The sequence below is a fragment of the Hippocampus guttulatus genome, chromosome 11, assembly GCF_054856545.1.
Source record: "Hippocampus guttulatus isolate MCC_2025c chromosome 11, RoL_Hgut_1.0, whole genome shotgun sequence".
Lineage (NCBI taxonomy): Eukaryota > Metazoa > Chordata > Actinopteri > Syngnathiformes > Syngnathidae > Hippocampus > Hippocampus guttulatus.
The window spans coordinates 6,097,245-6,119,389 of record NC_141271.1 but is presented as its reverse complement, the minus strand read 5'-3'; the positions used below and the strand labels follow the sequence as shown (position 1 = coordinate 6,119,389).

The window sequence follows — 22,145 nt, the reverse complement described above, 5'->3', positions numbered from 1 at the left end:
CTCGGAGGTGGAACAGGATGTGACATAGGGGGTCAAAGGTAATTTTGACGTATGCGTGGTGCTTTGGCGCCAGCTATTTCGCGGGACAGTAGGACAACAACGCGGCGTGTAATTTATACGAAAGAACAGACCGAGTGTCGTTTAACAAAACAAGCCGACACTTGAAGCACATCGGGCGCTGAAATCTCGAAGCGGCCGGCTGCCGTCCTTGCTGCTTTTGGCGGTGCGTCATTTCTGCGGCTAAGTTCGCTTTAGGAGCCCGAGCTGAGCAGCGGTTCTGTGCTCCGTGTGTGGCGTATGTACCCGTGTTGTTTTGTATAATTTTGTGTCGTGGTGTAATGTGTTGTTTTTATCTTATTTGGTGTACGTTCGTGTTCTCTAAAACACGTGTAGCTAGCAGTAGTTGTTCGTCAAGCTGGTTCTTGTTTGTTGCGTTTTTGCTAGCTGTGCTAACTTGCGCGAGCTAATTAACTTTGTTTTGTCGCAAATCTCACATTTCCAAGTGCGCCAGCTCGCTGCAAATTTGTAATCCATTTTACTATGAGGGGAAATTCGTGACACATGCATACATACATACATACACTTACGGACCCGCACAAAATGTTTTGTGTCAAGATCATATCAGATTGATATTACTTTGTTTACAGCGCTGGATATCGTGAAGGCATCTTCATATTTTACTCTGATGTATGTGATTAATTTGTGGTTTTATGTGGTCCTTTAAATAAGGGAAATAGCCAATACCAACCAGTGATGTAGTGTTGAGGTTACTGCCATTTTAATTAAGAGGGAGAAAGAGACAGTCCAGGCCAACTGAACAATATGCACCATTTAAGATTTAAAATATTAATTTATCGTTGTCTATTTCTGGATAATTTGTCACTGCCTGGTGTTGATACTTGTGGAGTTTCGACCTTAAACGTCTGCCCATGCTGATTATGTTGTGTGGTCTGTCAGCCTAAACACAGACAGCATGGGTGCCACTTGAAATATACGTGGAAATTGTGAAATTAGATACATGCATTAAATCAGAATTGGGCACTTGGACTTGAAATGCAATTCCATCCTTGATCCAAAATTACCGTGACGATGAAAATGTGTTTTATTTTAGTATTTCTGACCAAAAAAATAACAGTGTTGCTGCATACACAGGTGTGAAAATATATATGTTAAACACTCTCAAGTAAAACTAAATAATTGTCCAGTGACATTGGCGAGGCATTGACTAACATGGAGATGAATGCTTAGACAGTGAATGATGCAACGGATCAAGAAATTCACGGTTCTGATCGAGTTGTGAATTGGGTTACCATGACCTCATTCAGATCCATGCATCCAACCAGAGGCTCAAGACACGGCTAGAAAGAATGACACTACTCAATTAGCATGCATTTCATGGGGGAAAAAAACAAGGCCTTTCCTTTCAGTCCTAAAAAGCAAAAGAAGTAAAATTCTAATAATATATGCTTAATAAATGAAATTTGTTTCCCCAATTATTGTAATGTTGGTGTTTTCATGTTCAGTGGTTTTTAAAATTGTGAATTAAATGAATTCAATGTTTCACAACAAATTTTCTTTAAATGATTTTATACCACCTAATGCGGATTATAGTTTCAATAGTTTTGTGTTACAGAGAGCCTCGTACCCATCTAAATTCACCAGAATGCGCACAGATTGACTTCTAAAAAAACGGAGGCATTATTGACACTCACTGATTAGTTTAATGCATCCTTGATTTTTTTTGCTATTATATTTTGTTTGAAAATCTTTCCACATTTGAACAATGTATATACTTTACTATATTATTATTTAAAATGAGTCTGTTTGCGCCCCATCACACTGCAAATCTTGGTTAAATGACCGCAGTCATTTTAGGCAGAGAGAGTTTTCAATCAAATTATCCTTTTACATCGGGTACTTGTAAATGCATCGCGCCATTTTGCACATAAAATCGTTTTTTTAATCAATTCTAACATTTTAAAGAGAAGCCCAAATCGAAATCACGATTGAAATTATGATTACCGGTAATCATCCAGCCCTAAAATACAGTCAGCATTCAAAGATACTTTCATGACTAACAAACATTGCATTTGGGAGGACCTTCACCCCCTAACAACGTGGTTGTAGCCTTTTGGAAGTGCATCTACACAAGCTAATCAAGGATGGCAAACATAAAACATTTTCCTTTTTACTTTCACTGGCAACACTGGTTTATGACATCATAAAAACACGAAATAGCAAAACATCTCATTTTAGTTTGTTACAAAATAAGTATTCCCCCCGCCCATTCTCTTGATGAAGGCTGTGCAGCAATTAACGATGATGGCGTCGGCGGAGCCTCCGAACAACTTCAGCATCGTCCCTTTGCTGGAGTGTCTGGAGGACAGCGCCGCTGGACGCCCTGAGCAGACTGACGCCTACCTCACCATTGCCAAGTAGGTCTCGCCGATTTCTTGTTCATCAATTCACTTTCCACTTTTGTTTTCTTTCCTTTTTAATACATATATTTACGTGGGTTTTATTTTATTTGCATTTCTTTATTTATTTTAGTCGGCTCAGTGGAGAGGAAGGCCGCCAGTTTCTTCCTGCCGTGACAAAGCACTTTTCTCGCTTGGGTAATGCCATCTTGGTAAGTCTTTATTTTAAAGCCGGAAAGCTCTCCTTCGACAGCTACGCTTGTTAGTCAACTGCTGCCACTTGGTGTTGTCGACAGAGTCATGTAAGCAGTCCGCATGCTGAGCTGAGCCAAGCCGCTCTACAAGCTTTGGGCTTTTGTGTCTATCATTCGCACATTGTCTCTGGAGTGTCTGGTATGTTTAGTTTTTACTTGGTACAACATACATTCAATTTTTAAAAATTGGTACCCGAATCATCCTCAACTAATTCAGTGCCAGCCATTTTCAGACCCTTTTTTAAAACCCTTATCTTTTCATAAACAAATGAGAAAATATCAATAAGTACCTGGGATTGAAGGTGTGGAGTGTGAAAAGAAAATTGAAAAAATATTAGGCCTTTGGCAGTCATTTCAGTAGGGAAATATAATTTGAGATACAAGTGTTTTTAGTTACGAGTGTAGTCATGGGACAAGCTAAACGTGTAAGTAAAGGCACCGCTGTATTGTTTATTCCTGTTTTCCAGAAACGTTCACCACAGAAATCCTGTCCGCACTTTGCTCCCTGGTGGCCAAATCGCCGGAGAAGAACACTTGCACCAGAGCCTTATGGGTCATCTCCAAACAGAACTTCCCTGCCACTATGGTGGGCAAAAAGGTTAGCTCGGACACAAACAATGACGGTCCTTTCTCATGAGGCACCGTACTCATTTTGTGATTGATCTGCTCAGGTGCCATGTATACTGAGCATGCTGGAGAGCGTTTGGAGCAAAGGGGAAGTGCAGTCGGTCGTCATGGAGCATGAGGCTCTGAATGTAGTCATCAGGTAACTTTTACCGTTCTTGTACATGTTTGTCCATTCCATTAGAATCAGGGGTGAATGCGGTTTCGATACTTGGCAAAAACTAACAGAGGGTGCAGTTAACCAGACTCGACTAATGGCCTGAGTGGGCTTCTGGTGCGGCGGAGATTTGAGCGGAGCGCGCTGTTGGTGCGATGTGATGTAACCCAAACCCTTTGTCCCTAACTAACTCAAGGACAGAGACCGCTCCTCTCTTTAACCAGTAGAACTACCAAAATTGTCAGAGTACTAACTCAGTCTCCCAGTGCCACAAAGCAAGGTCAAAGTAGGACAATTTGTTTTTTGGTGAAGCAGGGTTCCCATGGGTCCTTAAAGTTCATAAAAATCCATTAAAAAAGTAGTTGTAAAATTATGTTCTTAATTGTCCTTAATTTCAGGGAAAGCTTCTAAAATCAATAAAAAGACTTAAATTATTTTTATTCGAAAATAAATTGAAGTTTTATATATCTTAAATTAACTTTTTTCTTAGTCTACTTTATTTGAGAATGAATTCAAGTTTTTTTTTAATTTTCCTACCTGTAATACAAGGAGAATGAAAATTTGACTTACAGTATGTCAAATAAAGTGTTAGCTGATTGCCCCTAAAAATGAAGATGTGCCCTTCCTTTGGCAGCAATGATTTGAACACCAGCTCAGTGATATGTGGCTTTCTGTTCAGCCCACATATTGCTGAGCGGGCATTAAATCCTGAATGTAGAAAAAGTCCTTAAAAAATGCTAAATTAGCCCTCAAACGTCCTTAAAGGCCATAAATAAAAAGCAAGTGGAAGAGTGGGAACCCTGTGAAGTGGCACATTATGATGTATGGGTCCAGGCAGCATTGAAAGGCAAAAATATACGAGATCGAACATCTGCAGACCAGGCCAACTGAGCAGTATGCCCCATTTAATATGCAGAATATTAGTTTATCGTTGTCTCTTTCTGGGTAACTAACTCACTGCCTGGTATTGATACTTGTGGAGTTTCGACCTTAAACATCCATCCATGCAAATTGTGTTGTGTTGGTCTGTCAGTCCAAACAAAACCAGCACGGGTGCCACTTGAAATGTACGTTGAAAGAGAGGAAACCTTTTTGATGGCCGGCACTCTGGCAATGACCTCATTACCTAAAAAGATTTCACTGTTTGAGTAACTAGTAAAGGTTTTTTTTTTTTTTTTAGAATTGCATTGTAAATATCTTTTAATCAGGTGGCCCGGTAGTCCAGTGGTTAGCACGTCGGCTTCACAGTGCAGAGGTACCGGGTTCGATTCCACCTCCGGCCTCCCTGTGTGGAGTTTGCATGTTCTCCCCGGGCCTGCGTGGGTTTTCTCCGGGTGCTCCGGTTTCCTCCCACATTCCAAAAACATGCATGGCAGGCTGATTGAGCAGTCGAAATTGTCCCTAGGTGTGAGTGTGGGCGTGGATGGTTGTTCCTCTCTGTGTGCCCTGCGATTGGCTGGCAACTGATTCAGGGTGTCCCCCGCCTACTGCCCGGAGATGGCTGGGATAGGCTCCAGCACCCCCCGCGACCCTAGTGAGGATCAAGCGGTTCGGAAAATGGATGGATGGATATCTTTTAATCAATATAATTTGTAAGCATATGTGTTTTCTATACCAGGCGAGCGTGTTCTCAGTGGAAGCAAAAGACACTAGTATGTCCACAACACTGCAGGCACATTGCCCGAATCGGCAGATGTGACCATTTTTCTCAAGAACTATTTCCGATTACATACTGTACCTGCTTGTAATCTGAAATAGGTTGGCAAGTTGTTCTGTTTGGCTAATTTATACACCAGGTCAGTGGGAGCAACATGTGTATACTCAGTTACATTTGTGTAAATTTACTTTCCTGCGGTTTTCAAAAATCAAGCTAACTAGTGAAAGTGCTTTTGTCTTGAGAGGGGGCAAAAACACATTCAAATTCACAGGTGTGACATTAGTCCTTTTTATAAATAACACTCTCAGAAATTCATAGTAAAGTTCTTTAAAAATTAAAAAGTTAATAGAATTAAATTTCTACAAATTGAGTCGATTTCATTCAAAAATAACAAATACATGTTTTTGTTTACACCAAGTGTGCCTAAACTTTTTCTTCCAAAGCCCACTTTGACAATGTTCATTTGTTCAACACACTAAAGTAAATTAAAAAACAAACAAACAGAGAGGTAATAACGGAAAAAGTAATTTTTCAGGAGTTTGAGATGGCCAGTGACCCGAATGATGTGTGATTGGATGAAAACAAAGTAAGAGATGGCCACACACTTCTTGTCTTCTCTCCCTTGCCACCCAGTGTAGAAAGTAAGTACTGTAGTACATTGCAGGTGAAAGACATGGGCCATGTCAACTGTTCATTTTTGACAATGCTGTGGGCAGCAAAAAATTTAGAGCTCTAGTTTGGACACCTCTGATTTTAACCCTTTCAGGGACAGCGGTTAGTACAGTGGACAGCTTATCATATTATCAGGTTACAGGGTGCATGAAAGGGTTAAACCCTGACCCCATAAAGAATGGGAACTCAAAATTGTTTGGGACTGGAATCGAAAAGAGGGACCGGAATCAGCCAGAGTCATTCAAATTAAAAAAAAAAAAAAAAAAAAAACGGGCAAATTCTTTCTCATGCTACACTCTTACAGAGTCGGTCGGTACTTCATACTGCTGAGTACAAATTCACCTAATATCAAACATAGCATGTTTTGGGACTTGAGCAGAATTAGAATTATGATCATCTGGTTTCCTGGTGCTTCTAGGCTGCTGGAGCAAGTTCCAGCTCAGATGGGAGAGTGGGCCGTGTGCTGGGCCAAGCTCGTCATTCCTCTGGTGGTGCACTCGGCTTCCAAGGTGCGACTGCGGGCAGCGGCTGCCTTGGAGATGGGTCTGCCTTTGCTGCTGCAAAAACAGATGGAAGTGGCTGCTATCATCGAGCCCTTGATGTCTACGGTGGGTAACCATCCTCTGAAGGTAAACGTTGATCTTAATGACAAAACGATTCATCCAGGTTTTTTTTCTCTTCACAGAAACTGATTCCAGAGCTGCAGAAGCTTTTCATGTCCAAAAATGAAATGAATGTCCTCAAGCTCTGGCCATTATTTGTAAAACTTCTTGGGAAGGTACACTCGTTACATTTTTTTAAAATACATTTCTCGCACATTACAGCTCTACCATAAAGTGCTGTCACGATACCAAAATTTTGACTTTGATACTATTCCTGCACATTGTATCCTGATACCAATTACTGAAATGGTACCAGGGCAAAAATGGAATGGAATAATAGCTGACAACTAAGCACCTTCAACTTCTTTTTCATTTGTGTTGCTTCCGAAAGTGATAAGCAGTGATCATTTTACAGTTTAACCCCAGCGAGTCCCAGGGACTCGCTGATCAGAAAAGTATGAGTCCCATTATGCATTTAGAGAGTCCCAAATATCGAATTCTGAAATGGTCTACTTATTCAATTGCATATGATAATAATGCAAACAACAACAGTATACATTTATAATAGGTTTATTTCTTATAAACAAATGCTGCAAAAATTTAAATAATTCAGGCATACATGATTTGCTGAGAAATAGGTTCTTATTTCATCCCATGGTTCAGTCTTTGAGTTCATAAATTCTCCTCTCTTTCCTCTGTTTCCAGTGATGCAAGGCTTTCTCAAAGTCAACTTATTGTTGCAAAAAACTATCCAACTTTAGCTGCTTCCTCTGTGATATCTCCGCAATAAACTTTCGCAACACTTGTTTTAACGTTACACAACTTGGCAATCGTCTACTTCCCACAATGTGAAGCCCGATCTCGCCAATCTTGTCTCGCGAGAACGGAAATCTCGTCACGCGAGATTACTTAACGCGAGATCAAAACAACAATGGCAGCGATGGTCAAACTGCGATCATTGCTGGAAAAAAAAGATGTACCGTAGTTTTTTTGTTGTTGTTTTGACTGAGAAATTTCCTTGCGTCCCAAAAACGCACATTATTTGGAACTGTGCGTTCCGCGGGAAAATTATACGTCTAGGACGCGGGACGCAGAGGTAACGAGATGGCTGGATAAGGATATTAGTTAGAATACTTCAGTAAAATAAATACATTCTGAACATTTCAGGACATTAAGACCGAGTGAACACAAAAACATTTGACATTTTTAAACACTGCTGAAGGTTTTATATATATACAGCACTGTATAAAAGTCTTGGGCCTCCAAAGGACTTTTTGTTTTTGCTATGTTTTCATGATCAAAGACAGCATAATTAATAGTTCAAGTTCAAGTACAACTTTATTGTCAAATGTGCTGTATGTGCAACATATAGGCTACAAAGTTTATCTTTGCTCTCCACCGAAGTTAAACCAGTAAAAAAAAGAGAGCGAACACAATCCATAGAACTTTGTATTTTGGGTTTGTCCATCTGTGTGTTAGCTGGCAGTCTATGTACTCGAGGGTGGGGAACAGGCGACTACTAATATACAGAAAAAGGATAAACACCATGTGTGCTCGGGCTGAAGGATTTACGGCTTTGGGATCTAAATCGTGACTTCAAACAATGTCATTTTGTGATCCTGAAAGATGCAACCTCACCAACCTCAGGTTTTCTTCTCAGCTGCTCCACCGAGGAGGTCCTTTTATCAACTCGTTGCTCCATTTGGAGGAGCTGGGCTTTCGCAGTTCCTCTCCTACCGTCAAGAAAATCGCTTTTATTGCCTGGAAGAGTTTGATCGATAACTTTGCTCTTAATCCAGGTGAGTCTTATTTTTCTCCCCCCGTCCCCTACGTTTCTTTTGAGCTCCTCTAACTGCAATCTTGTTTTTCTCAGACATCCTTTGCAGTGGAAAGCGCATGAAGCTTCTCATGCAGCCCCTCATGTCGATCAATATTCGTACAGAGACGCTAATGCTTACCAAGGTGGAGGTGTGGTGGTACCTAGTGGTCCAACTTGGCCCAAACCTGTCGCCCCACTTTGATTTGGTAGATTAACTTTTTGTTGTTGTTGTTCTCAAGTTTCCATTTTGCATTCGACTTGGAGCTGCTTTAAAAGTAGTAATGACTAGTTTCGGTCTCCTCAGGTGTCACTCCCATTGCTACAGTGCACCATTGGATCTGAAGCCACCTCGGCCCCAGCCACCCCTGCCAGAGGTCAGAATGGCGTTGCAACACCCAGCACACCCAAATCTGGTACGTTCAAAACCTCAGCTGAAACATTTGACCTGTATGTTTGGGAAAACACACACACACACACACACACACACACACACGAGGCCTTTTTGGCACACATATTTAGATTTTCATTTTTCATTTTATGTTACTTTAATAGGGACTGATGCCACAACATAGACGAAGGAAAAACAATCTCCAATGCACGGCATCACACTATAGCTAATGCTATGATTTGATGTATCAAATGCCTTTTTAAGATCGACGACACCTCCCATGTCTTGTTAGATTTTTATTTTTTTTCCTCCAACAGATAGCAATTTGCTCTTTCTGTGGAATATTTGGGTCTGAACCCAAATTGTAATGGGTGCAGATAATCATTTATTTATCAGTGACTCAGTTTCACTGCTACAACCTTTTGTGGAATCTTTGCGAATACAGGAAGAATACTGATAGGCCTATAATTACTCACATGATCACCTGTCCTAGATTTAACAATTTGAATGACTTTTGCTTGTTTCTATTTTCCTGTGAGTTTTCCAGTAATCAGGGGGGCGGGGGGTATTGATGAAGTGAGTAAGTGGTTCATCCTGTGTACTCCAGAATATTATAAAATATATACATCCATCCATCACCCGAACCGCTTTTCCTCAGAAGGGTTTCGGGTGTGCTGGGGCCTATCCGAGCTGTCTTCGGTCAGTAGGCGGGGGTACACCCTGAATTAGTTCCCAGCAAATCGCAGGTCGCACACAGACAAACAATGACCAGTCGCATTGACAATCAGATATATATGCAAATTAAACAACTATTTTGAGTGTGTGGTTTTAAATTTAGTGACATCAATAACTTTTTTTTCTCTTCCACCCCAACTTTTTGCAAATCAAAAATTCCAGAGTTGTTATCACCGGTCGGAAAAGGTCAACCAGGTTGATTACATTTTTGAGTAAAATTCTTCAATGATTAAATGAAGTTCATTTCTGAGAGTATTACATTTCCTATTTTTAAATCAATTACATATTTCTTTCTCCTTCTTTTAGATTTATTTTTTAACGTACTTGCAAAACATTTTATCAATAATATTGTGAATGGTTGTTTGTCCGTGTGTGCCCTGCGATTGGCTGGGATAGGCTCCAGCACACACCTCGTGAGGATAAAGTGGTTCGGATAATGGATGGATGGATCCATTACTCTAATACAGCATGCATTTGCATTATTACTTTGCAGAACATTATTTCCTACCGCTGCCTTGAGATCATTTTCAAACCCTACAAAATCTTGTTTTGGAATAACCATTTTGTCTTATTTGGGCATACTGAGAAGACCTGATGGTCCGGCTGGCCCCGCAAATGTATGAGTCAAGTCAAATTTGAACAGGGATATTTTTCTATTATTCTTATCCAAGCTGTTGAAGTTAAAGTCAGCAAAAATCATCACTTCATTTTTGTGTGAAGTAACTTTAATACATTTTTCAAGATGTTCAATAAATCCTTGATCACCTCATTGGGATTGTATACAACTAAAATACAAAAGTGCAATCCTGAGGATATATGCACACTTAAAACTAAAAGTTCAATACTGTAGATCCATTATAGTCCAATACCTTACATCTTTTAAAAATCTCCCTTATATGAACGGCTGTTTATTAAGGGGAAAATAATATTCATAGCTACCACTGCCTGTATGGAAAAAGTACTTGCCCTACTCGTTACATCATGAATGCACTGTGGCTTATCACATTTTTCAGTTCATCTCCACTGACCACACCCAAGCCTGATTACCTCCAAACCTGTTCAATCAAGAAATTGTCCAAAAAATCTCAAAAAGCTGCAACAAAATGCTGCAATCCAAAGAAATTTGAGAAAAGATGAGAATTCATCGAACAGCGTGGAAACTGTTAGAAAGCATGGTGAGAGCCATTATCCACAAATCGACAACGCCAAAAGCATATGAAGGCTTGTCTTATCTTCACAACACACATCTGAGTGATTCCCAACACTTTTTTGGAGAATGTTCTATGAGCCTGACAAAACGAAGTTGAACTTTTTGGAATGCAGGTGTCTTGTTACTTATGCCGTAAATGTAACACGGCATTACAGAAAAAGAACATCATACCAACAGTCAAACATGGTGGTAATGTGATGTCTGGGTTTGCTTTTGCAGGACCTGGACGACTTGCAGTGGTTGTTGAAACCATGAATTCTGTTGTTTACCAGAAAGTCCTGAGGTAGAATATTCATAGTTTATGACCTTCAGAAGAAGCACATTTGGGTTCTACAGCAGTTCAAATGATCCAAGAACCTCTGAATGGCTTTAAAAATAGAATAGAAATGACGGATTTCGAGTGGTCAAAATCCAACATTGAATCTGATATTAATAAAAAAGGCCATTCATGCTCGAAAACCCTCCAGTTTTACTAAATTATAACAATTCTGCAAAGAGGAATGGGCCATAATATCTCCACACAGATATGAAAGACTCATTGACCTTTAGTGAAAACTCATGATTTGAGTTGTTCCTGCAGAGCGTGACCCCAAGTAATTATTAAGTTTCGGGGCCAAGTACTTTTTCACACAGGGTAGGTTTGAATTGTGTTTTTTTTTCTCCTTTAATAAATAAAATCACCATTTAAATACTGTACTGCATTTCTTTGGGTAATCTTTGTCTGATATTTGCATTTTGTTTAATCATAAACATTGGATTGGGTCAACTGTGCAAAAAAGTAAGATCTTGAGAAGAGTGCAAATACTTTTTCACTGCGCTGTACTGGCCAGGAACACTTGTTTAATCAAGCATATATAGCACGAGCCGTCTGCTGGGGTTTCATTAGCAGTGCCAGACGATTTCTTTCTGTACAGTAACCCCATGAACACACCCTTCAGATTTTTGTGAATACATCTGTACATCGTTTCCTGGCATAATACTGAAGACATTATTCTTTGCTATCTGTGCTCGTCTAACAGTGTGACTGTATTGTTCCACCAACATAACTCAACACAAATGTCATGTCTATACTACCGGCCCTGATTGGAAATAATTTGTGCGGCAGCCATTTTTCATCACTGCCTTTACCATCTTATTAACGGATTCTACCAGAGCGTCACGTTGTCACTGGAGTCTTCTTCCACTCCTACGTACTCACATGCTTGCTGTGTTCTTGTAGCTTTTGTTGTAGGCATTTTTTATGGCTTTAAACATAAGCATTTTTTTTTCTTCCAGCAGCCCCAACGGCATTCAATAACCTGACACCCAATTCGTCTCGACTGAACCTGAACTCCAGTATGCAGCCCTCCTCCTCCTCCGTCCCCTCCATAAAGTTGCTGGGCCTGGAAATGCTGCTCCACTACTTCCTGGGACCTGATGTGGTCTCCACAGCGACCAAAAGCAAGCTCGTCCTGACTCTCGGTGAGTGATCCACTCTTAGTATTTTTGAAATGATAAATGTAGTAGCAGCTGCTACACTCAGCTATAAATACTTTTGATGTGGTTCCAGAGCCTTTGAGGTACCCGCTGTTGAGTGCTGCTTCTTCCTTTAGCAAGCATGCTCCTGCACTCATCTCCAGCATCAAAGATGGCTTCAACAATGTCGGCAAGGATGCTCCAGGTGTGCCTCGCTGTTTCTTTGTTGGTTGAACCGATTTTGATGTTCATATTAGTCGACAGCAAGTGGCAAACTGGGGCGCCCATTGAGATGGATAAAAACAGGTGGATTTTGATGCCTAATTTGTATTCCACAAATGCAATATCAATCAGAATACCATGTTTAGACCACTGGCGGGGAATACAACATATTGTAAAGAAAATTTTGGTGTTGACTTCCCCTTTAAAATTGGCTTCTTCAAAGCTGGACATAGCCTGTTATTTATTTAGCTAAACTCCCTTTTTTTTAAAATATAAATTGACATGTTTTCTTGACTTTGATTTCATATTTCCTCAGATGCCCTTTTGGCACTTCTATGGGATCATCTTGTACATTATGTCCTGCTGACCATTGAGTCTGGTAAGTGCTTTGTTCTCTGCCCCAAAGTATTTTCTGTTAGAGTCAATTTTAAATGTGTGTCTATATATTTTTTCAAATTCTGTCAGGAGTGTCCAAAATGCACCACCGGATCCATGGGTTCCAATAGCCATCATGCATCCCTAGTTTCAAAACAAACAAACAACCCCCCCCCCCCCCCCCTAAAAATGACATCTGACATCGACCACTACACATTTTGAGTGTCAATGTGTATATCATTAAATTTCCAGCTAAAAAAGAGAAGAGAAACAAAATAGAACCGTATGTTTATTTTGTGTTACAAAGAGCAATTTGCACTGATTTGGTTGATTTGCCCATACAACATAGAAATAGAAATATACTGTATAAAATAGCATATAATAAATATATACACATTTATGATTACACATGTCTGTGTTTATATCCATCTATTGATTTGAGCCAATTTCCTTTGTTCTTAATCCATTGCCGAGATATCAGATCCGGCCTCTGTATCGGCAGAACAGAGTCCCAAATCCAATATTCTGGGGGGGAAAAAAGTGTGGTCGGGGCTTCTCAACTCTGGAAACATTTTGGACATTCCTGATTCATGTCCTTATGCTGTTGTGGCTCCCACACTTTGAGGAGGGTTCTTAAGGCAATAGTTCCCTCCCTTGTGGTGCCACATAGAGGACTCGTGATTGGGTCTGGGTTTCAGATCATTACGGAGGCAGGTGAAGAGACCACATCCTTGCCTCCTGCCCGACTCAGTGCCACCGTCATCAGTTTAAGTCTGAGCACTCACTTGTTTGTGTGACTTTGATGAGAAACAACCACTGAGGGGTTCTTGCCCAATGATGTTGACCGCGCTTCATCAGTCGTGTGACTCTGTAGGGTCGTGTTTGTGTTTGCTGATTGCTTTGTGTCTGCAGGAAGCAAGAAGGACCGACACGGCTGTGAAGTTCTGACCCTCATGCTTCAAGCCCTACAGAACGTGGTTTGCTCACAAGTTCTTCCTGCAGACAAAGTGCTGGTAAGAGTGTCCTCCTTTTATGTTCTCGGCGAAGGGATGCTATTTCAAAGCATGGTTGGGAAACCCTAGTCACTATGCTAATCCCCCCCCTACCCAACAAAAAAAGAAAGAAATAAGAAGAACAAAAAAAAATAGTTGGTTTTAGTCAATTGAGATGCTCCCAGGTCACGTTCAACTTTCGGAACATTGACAATAAGATACAAGCCCTTTTTTGTGAAGCCAGAGTGCAGTTGGAGTGCGGATATATACGGAGATTCCGTGAATAGACAATAGGATCCACACGGAAAAAAATGTAAAAAGGTGAACTTGGAAATATCAAATGTACAGGTGCTCACTGTATTTACCTCTTGTTCTCTTCAGGTTCTCTTCGAGAGCACCGTTAAAGGCATCTCCCCGCGTGTACTAGGCTCCGCCTCCTACCAAGTGGGCAAGATGGATGTGCTGAATGTGAGCTTCAGGCTCTTCTCTTCACTAATGCCATGATGGAGACAACTGACCCTTGTTGTTTCTCCCTAGGGAACACCGGCACTGTTCCTCATTCTGCTCCTCTTTGACAGCAACATGCTGGCGGCCTACATCGAAGACGCCAGGTGACTTCAGTGTCTTTTTCTTTTAAGCGCTGTGATTGAGTCTTTTGTTTCACCACTAATAATTGCCGTTTGGCGGCATGCAACTGTGCTATCATATTTTCATGGGTTAATCTCGTTTCGTTTGTCCACTTGCAAATGTGACAGCTCCCCATCCTTGTAAGTGGTACACAGAATATCTCTTAGTGATACTCAATATGTGGTACCTGGCGTAGGTCTTAGCAATGAGTGCTTGAAACATCACATCTCACAGCCTTGCTGTCTCCCAGTAGAACACATGGAAACCAGTGGGGGGGAGGGGGGGGGGTTCTTTCTGAAAATGTTTAGTTATGCCATGAAATTGATCTTTGTCAGTTATTTAACTTTTATATGAAATATATGTAAATTAATTCATTATGTATTATACTTGATACTTCATTTTTGTATTTTTAAGCCTATTGCAGGGGTCGGCAACCCAAAATGTTGAAAGAGCCATATTGGACCCAAAAAACAAATATGCCTGGAGCTGCAAAAAAATTAAAAGCCTTATAATGAAGAAAACACATGCTGTATGTAGCTATATTAGCCTACAATCAAGATGACTAAGTTGGCTACAAATACACAATGAGCCTTCATGATTAAATGTTTTTTCCCCTGCAGTGCATCCTGTAGTGCAGGGGTGCCCAACCTTTTTTGACCGAAGATCTACTTTTCGATCAATCAGCTTCCCGAGATCGACCCGTTACTGCACGCGCGCATACGCACACGCATGCCGAGGCATGGGATGCACTTTTGCAGCGTGTTAACTATCGTTGCTCACGTGTACCATTTAAATGCTCCTCTCTGCCCTCCAGATTCCCATTCTCTGCCAGCACCCTCGATGAATTGTACATGAAACACCGTTTTTTTCTTTTTCTTTTTTAATAACAGCCACCTGTCTGGTACCCCACCCTGCTAATCGAAACGTGTGTCGCAGGCTGTGACGCAAATCTTTGTTGAAAGAAATATTGAAATGTAATAATTATTCTACACATTTTTACAGAATTGGAAAACGGTAAGAATGTTTGTGTCATGTTTGTTCTCCTACAGAAACCATATTAAAATACAGTATATTTCCCTCTCCCAACTTTTTCCATTTTCAAACATTTTTGAAAAAGCTCCAGGGAGCCATTAGGGTGGCGCTAAAGAGCCACAGGTTGCCGACCCCCGGCCTATTGCTAACGTGCATACTGGGCATAAATTTGGTTGGAAGTACAGTGTTTTGTTTTTCTTAATGTACAATACATATTTTAACTAGTGAAGGAAGGGCGACTGCCCACTCGTCATTCAGACCTGTCGCTGTGGAGGTCTTGAGTAACACAATGATGGAGGCAATCTTCAGGCAATCTGGGACAGGCTCTAAATTGGAGCTTTGTGAGGGTTAATCCTTTGCAGTGTTCTCACATCTGCAGGTGAAATAATGAGGGGCGTGTATAGGGGGGTGGTATGAGTGCGGTGATGTTTAAGTCCTCAAAGAGGGCAACTGGCAGGGCGGGGTCTGTTGAACATTTATGCATTCTTGGTGTTGTCGTTTGTGATGCCCGTAATGCCTTTCCATGTGCTCCGAGGGTCATTGGAGGTGAATGGCCCTGAATTTTCTATGCCATATTGCGGCCTGTTATTGTGGTACTTGGACAGCCAAGCTTTTTCTTGGTTGGGGTGGTACCTTGTTCTAAAAAGTTTTAGAACCACTGTTTTGAGCTAGACGGATGGATATTTTTGCTTCCCCATCAGAAACATTTTATTTCTCTGTGTGCAGGTTTTATCAATGCCTCCAGACACTCGTGGGCTGCAGCTTGTCGGGCCCCACCTCCCCACTAGCCTTCGCCGAGGCAGTGTTGGGCGCCGCTGGCTGCAATGCCGCCTCAGTGCAGAGCAAGGAGCACCTGTTGAGGATGTGGAGCGTCGTGGTCGCTCCGCTCACAGACACAATCACACAGGTACACTGGAAAGAATCTTCAAGACCCCACTATCATTAAAAAAAAAAAAAAAAAAACATTGTCATTGTATTTGGTTTGCAAGATAACTTGTCTTTTTTCCATATTATTTTCATTGGTCATGAATAATACATTTTGAACAGTCTTTATTCAAAAATATTCAATCTGTAAATGAGCTTTGCTCCGATTGGAACTCGGTTCTCCTCAATTCAACGTAGAAACCAGCTTTGCTCTGATTGGTTAGTTTCTGATATGGGTGTCTTGTGGCCATTGTGTCTCTTCAATGTGTTAGCTCCAATTAAAGTGTGTGTGGGGGGGGGGGGCTTTGGCAAAATTATGCCCAGTGTTTGTTTTTGTTGTTTGTTTTTTTTTTTGTTAAAATTTTTATTATCCACCAACATGTTGATGCTGCACGACCGCCTAGTGGGCACTTAGAGCCTGACTAACCTGTGTGGCTGTGTACTGTGAGGCTGGATTTGGAAATGGATGATGTTGAGAGAACTTCCACTGACACTAGCAACAGACTTCTGCCCTCCACCATGGAGGTTCAGCCGTCTTGAAAAACATTATACATACTGTATAAGCAGTAGGAAATTAAACAGTTGTATTGACTGTCAGCAGTGGAGTGACAGCTCAACACAAACATACATATGTAAACAATTGAGAGAGTGGCAACGTGCATTGTTGGTTTCAAATTGTGAAAGTGTTTTAAATCTCATTGCAGTCTAATGAAGTCAACCAAGGGGACGCCCTGGAGCACAACTTCAGCGCCGTGCACTCAGCCCTAATGTTCCCCATCACTCACCTGCTGAGTGGCTCACCTCAGCAGCAGGTTTGCATTCACAAATGTTAATTCATCACAAAATTTATTTTGAGAGTTTCCTAAAGACTCTCCTTTACAGGCAGCCCAGAAGTCCATGCTGTCTACTTGGTCCAAACTGTACAAGGTGTTCGCACGCTGTTCGGCTCTGGTGGTTACCGCCGAGGAGAACATCTGCTGTGAGGAGCTCTGTGTTAAAATGGCCGCCGCGGTGGATCGAGATACTCTCACAGTAAGAACATTTACACTATTGTCGACGAGGGGAACTTTGTCAAGCCGGCCGTGGCGACAGCCAACTGACTTTTAGTCTGACGATCTGAAGCAAATGGGGAACACGTTCGTGTCTATCAGAGTATGTGTTACAATAGTAGACAGACGTGTTTGCCATAAATGCAAGAAGTACAACAATCTTGGAAATATGATGAGGATGACCATGTCTTCACCATAACGGCTGACTAAGTTGTCTTGGTGAGTTGGAGTCACTCACAATGCTTGTAGATCACTAAATAGATTATTTTGCAATCAAAAGCCATTCAAAGGTTTTAGCCGATTTATAGAATGAAATCACTGTTCAGATGTTAATTAAAGGATTTAATGGGCTATAGGATTATGGGCATCATCTCTACAGTCTTGAGCGTGTTCTGCTCCAGGTTGTGTTGTCCGCTCAGCTGCTCCAGTTCCTGTCATTATAAAGACTCGTCATTCTCTCTGATGAGGCCGATGGCTGTTGTGTTGTCTGCAAACTTAAGGAGTTTGACAGCTGGGTGTGCTGAGATGCAGTCGTTCGTGTAGAGCATGGGTGTCAAACCCGTTTTCGTCGCGGGCCATATTTTAGTTACCGTTTTCCTTGGAGGGCCATTAGGACTGAAATCAAAGAAGGAAGTTAAGAATAACTCTTTATTCAACTATTGTTTAAGTTACTGTAATGAGCTGTTTGGCAACAACAAAATTCTTTCAATATCTCTTTCATATGGGATGAATTTTTGGTACGTATTTTAGCAAGCATCATGGAAGTTGGCATGTTTGATTTGCTTTCGCAGGCCACATAAAATGATGAGGTGGGCCAGATCTGGCCCCCGGGCCTTGACTTTGAAACCTGTGGTGCAGAGGGAGATCCATATAATATTTGGTTGCGTAAGGATTATTTTGAAATTGATCTTATCACCACGTTGGCTGCGCGTTACTGTCATGCATAGCATGAACAATTGTTGCTGCGGTTGGCTTGACTTCTTTTTCGTGACAGAGTACACAAAAATAAGCAGGTAATTGAGGCAGAAAAAAATGCCTCGAATTTTTAAGACTCCAAGTACTTGAATTACTCAAGGTTTTGTTTCAGCCCTAAAACACGTACACGTAATATATTTAATAATTTTAAACCCACACCTGAGTAATTTATGTTTATGTTCATTTCCTTTTAACAATTGTTTTTTGGTTCAGGTTCCATCCACGCTGACAACTGTTGCCTGCATCCTTCAAGTCATGGTGGAATGTATGGACTTCTCTCCCTACACATCACAGTTCCAGCAGAAACTCAAGTGTAAGTCCACTTATTTTTAGACTTAACATGATCAGGATTTTTAATCATTGATCAGCAAGTTTAAAAAAAAATAGATCTGGTCACCAGATGGAACAAATATTGAAATAAATGTTCATTTACTGCACATAATTGTTTACAAAGTAAAAATAAAATTCTTCTCAAATAGTTTTGCCCATGTTTAACAATCTTGAGGAAGGAAAGGGGGGGCGTGAAATATTGAACAATCGACCAGAACTTGATATTATTTTTTTCCTCCCCCAGACGGCCTTTACATCTGCTTGAGTGGTGTTGACATCGATTTTGTCTGAGCTGTAGATGCCTCTGATACCTCAATCATTGATTCTCAAAATTAAACGTCAATATATTTGCTACAGTACCTCAAATGACTGAAGTATTTGCCGTACTATACCACAAAGGAAAGTGGTACGTGTGTTTGTTAACAGACTCGCTCAACCACCATACAGGGAGCTGAGCGACACAATGTACGCGTAGCAAAAGAAATTACCAGTAGCCGCCAAAATTCGGGAAAACGGAGACCCAATCGGAGCAAAGGTCATTGAGGGTGCGTGGCAGTGTACATGACATGATGTGGCTGTAAAGTCTCAATTCACAGATCTGATCAATGTTAACGTTACCAATTGCATCGGTGAGTTACGACTTTACAGCTGATTACAAAATTAACAAAACGTGCAAACTATCGTCTGATCTGAAAAAGTGGATGAGCTCTGTTATAGCGAATTATTTTCACTTTGGACAATTTAGCTTACACTTTTGTCTTGTGATAGCAAACTGGCAAAAAACTAACTTCCTCGTCTTGCAGCTCCTCACACTCCAGTAAACTGGACCAAGAAGAGAAGCAAGGCTCTTGGCAACCTGTCCACCTTCCATTCCCTGCTGGTTCAGTGTCTGGATGTTTACCTGGCAGTGGAGGATGTTCCATCAGAAACCACGGGCATGGCCCTGCTCTCAGTCTTGTCTGCCCTCTTCACCAACCTGGTGCTTGCTAACGCTGTAAAAGAGACTCTGACCGCCCTCATTCCGCATCTCGTTGGGCTCTACAAGCAAGCAACCTGCGAGCCCCCCAGATTTACGACACAGATTATGACCAAAGTGGGTTCTCTTTGTCTTCTCCAAAAGTTGAATTAGTATAATGAACACTTTGCCCCTGCAGATGGAGAAGCTTCTGGGAGAGGTCTTAGTCTGCATTCAGAGCCGCTCCAACTTGGCCAATGACAGTGAGCTCCTGGCTCTGCTTTCACCGTTGCTCTGTGTGCTGTTCCCACACAAAAATAAGCAGCACCGCACGGCTGTCACCCACTTCTGGAATTCCACCTTTGCTAATGCGGTCGGCCTCATCTACCCGGATGAGCTCAGGTGAAGACCGCCGCCTCTTATTGTCATTTGGCAATCATTGTCATTAGAGGTTACTTTGGAACCATTACCAGCACCTGAAGTTTGGCCCAGGTAACTGCAATTTGTATTCACCGGGTTTCTTCACAGGCCAGTTCTGAGCCAAGTGAAGCAAAAGACTCCCATCATTCTTCCTGGCTTTGAGACAGTCAATGTGGCCGACGAGCTCAGTGGACAGTATTCCGTGAGTTATCCTGAATTTTTGCCCCGCCCACCTCCTAGTGTTTCTCTTACCTGCATTTTTTTTCTTCAGAGCGAGAGTTCCCAGTTAGAAACCAAACTCAGTGGTGTGACAGTTGCCTCTACTACGAAGAGGGACTCTCTGCTTGTAGAGAGGGAGGAGCTGAGTAGCCGAAGCTCCTTGAGAACCTCCAAATCTGTTTCTGTAAGTTGCACATCATGTCTGAAGTTGCGCCGAAACTTTCTTCTGTCCTTTTGCTTTAAAAAATTACCAAATTTCCTTTGGCAGACAAAATTGGAGTTTGGCTCCACCAAGGTTCCTCGCAGGGAAGTACTGGATGAAGAGGCCTCTGTTGACTTTGTCTTCATTCCACCGGAAGCAAAGGAGAGAGTTTTAACAGAACACCAGAAGGAAGTTAAAAGGACCAAGAGGTACAGTTTGTCATGAATTCCATTCCATGTCTCATGCCTGTGACAAGTTGGTTTTTTTTTAATTCAACATACCTTGTTTTCACGACCATACGGAGCACTGTATTAAAAGGCATAGTGTCATCTGGGGTCACACCATTGAAGCCATCTCCTCCAAGCTGTTTATCTAGATTGACAGCTGTATCTACCACGGAGTGATGGATCTCGTCAAGGGAGCCTCTGGTCGAGTTTTGCACTACCTCTGGCCACAGGTTTTTTTAGCAGCCATTCAAAGTTTCAGTTTTCATCTCCTGAATGGCCCTCTGAATATTTTGGAGACATGATGCAATGGTGTATGCACGCCAGTAGTCCTTTAGTGAGAAATCTTGATCCGAGTCCACAGCCTCAACAAGATGTTACAGGGTGTTGCATTTATAGTGAGCCTTGAAAGCACGGATGATGCCTTGGTCCAAGGGCTGAATCAGCGATGTAGTGTCTGGCGGCAGCAATTCGATTTGCACACAGATGTTGCTGTGCCACTGTCGTCCTTTCCCGGATGGATAGATGGTGCCGAAGGCACCAAGCACCATGGATTAGTTGATCTTGAATTCTCGCGCGGTTGCTCGATTCCCATGGTCCTTCGTGTAACTGATAGCTTGCAGTTTAAACTGTGCTTCGTAAGCGTGTTTCTTCATAGGTGCAATTTTTGGGATGTTGTTTTCCATAATGCATGTACTGTATACAATATCCACCTACTGAGAGTATGCCTTGAAGCATCCTCATTCATGCCCGCCCTTCCCACTTTAGCGTCCGTATGCTGTCCTCGGTTACGTCCGCCTTTCCTCTATATAAGCAGCATGTCGGCACAACATCATTCAGTCAAGCGGACCCTTCATTGAAGTCATACAACAGCATTCACAGATTTTGGAACTTGGTGCATACATAAGGCATGATTAGGCGCACCATCCATTTTGTAAAAAAATGTAATGACTTTTAAGTTCACCTTATGCTCTTGAAAATACGGAAGGTTATTTAAATGTACTCTTTGTGACGTAGGGTTGACATACCTGCCATGTACAACAACCTGGATGCCTCTTTGGATACTACAGTTTTCACGCAGTACACGCAGAGCCAAGAAGACTCTCTGTAAGTGCCAAATTCAATGTTGGACATGAAACAAAGTTAAGGTTGCAAAAAGAGTGTCAGATAAGAAAACCTTTATTAGTCTCGCAATGGAGAAATTCCCAATTCACAGCAGCAAAGTTATGAAAGGAAGAAGTAGAACAACAAAATATAGGAGCTGCTGGAAGTCAAAATAACACAACACAACACATAGGACACAGACGGTCGTGCATAGATGAAAGAGGATCAAAGTGTCCTTTCACCAGTGGGTCAGAGACGTCATGCTGAAAATGTGCACACGTCTGCTCAGAAATTGTCCATTTTTTTCCCCTCTGTAGGAGCAAATTAACAACCGAAGAAGCTGACAAAGTTGCCACGAAAGCTTCCGCTGAGGTAATGAAACGGTCAACCATTGAAGATGTGTAGCTTGCCCTTTTTTCTTGTTTTAATCAAATTTTCTTTGATTAAAACGACAGGAACACAAGTAACTACATCCCTGCTTCATATGGATGTAAATGACTTTTAA

General features: G+C 41.6%; 1 protein-coding gene across 1 annotated transcript in view; it reads left to right on the top strand.

The window, feature by feature from the left end:
• The first annotated feature begins 55 nt into the window (after window positions 1-55).
• Window positions 56-22,145, top strand: part of rif1 (replication timing regulatory factor 1) — a 28,755-nt gene continuing 6,665 nt past the window's right edge. Inside the window, exons 1-28 of the mRNA XM_086123874.1 lie at window positions 56-223; window positions 2,302-2,435; window positions 2,551-2,629; window positions 2,714-2,810; window positions 3,139-3,269; window positions 3,343-3,437; window positions 6,200-6,389; window positions 6,467-6,559; window positions 8,044-8,182; window positions 8,257-8,408; window positions 8,507-8,615; window positions 11,811-11,996; window positions 12,085-12,195; window positions 12,529-12,591; window positions 13,500-13,600; window positions 13,961-14,047; window positions 14,117-14,190; window positions 15,965-16,145; window positions 16,867-16,974; window positions 17,045-17,194; window positions 18,400-18,499; window positions 19,320-19,609; window positions 19,671-19,873; window positions 20,000-20,093; window positions 20,163-20,294; window positions 20,379-20,521; window positions 21,554-21,643; window positions 21,958-22,012. Of these exons, the coding sequence (XP_085980000.1) occupies window positions 2,320-2,435; window positions 2,551-2,629; window positions 2,714-2,810; window positions 3,139-3,269; window positions 3,343-3,437; window positions 6,200-6,389; window positions 6,467-6,559; window positions 8,044-8,182; window positions 8,257-8,408; window positions 8,507-8,615; window positions 11,811-11,996; window positions 12,085-12,195; window positions 12,529-12,591; window positions 13,500-13,600; window positions 13,961-14,047; window positions 14,117-14,190; window positions 15,965-16,145; window positions 16,867-16,974; window positions 17,045-17,194; window positions 18,400-18,499; window positions 19,320-19,609; window positions 19,671-19,873; window positions 20,000-20,093; window positions 20,163-20,294; window positions 20,379-20,521; window positions 21,554-21,643; window positions 21,958-22,012 (3,369 nt within the window). The 5' untranslated portion in view covers window positions 56-223; window positions 2,302-2,319. The remainder of the gene's footprint in view (window positions 224-2,301; window positions 2,436-2,550; window positions 2,630-2,713; window positions 2,811-3,138; window positions 3,270-3,342; window positions 3,438-6,199; window positions 6,390-6,466; window positions 6,560-8,043; window positions 8,183-8,256; window positions 8,409-8,506; window positions 8,616-11,810; window positions 11,997-12,084; window positions 12,196-12,528; window positions 12,592-13,499; window positions 13,601-13,960; window positions 14,048-14,116; window positions 14,191-15,964; window positions 16,146-16,866; window positions 16,975-17,044; window positions 17,195-18,399; window positions 18,500-19,319; window positions 19,610-19,670; window positions 19,874-19,999; window positions 20,094-20,162; window positions 20,295-20,378; window positions 20,522-21,553; window positions 21,644-21,957; window positions 22,013-22,145) is intronic.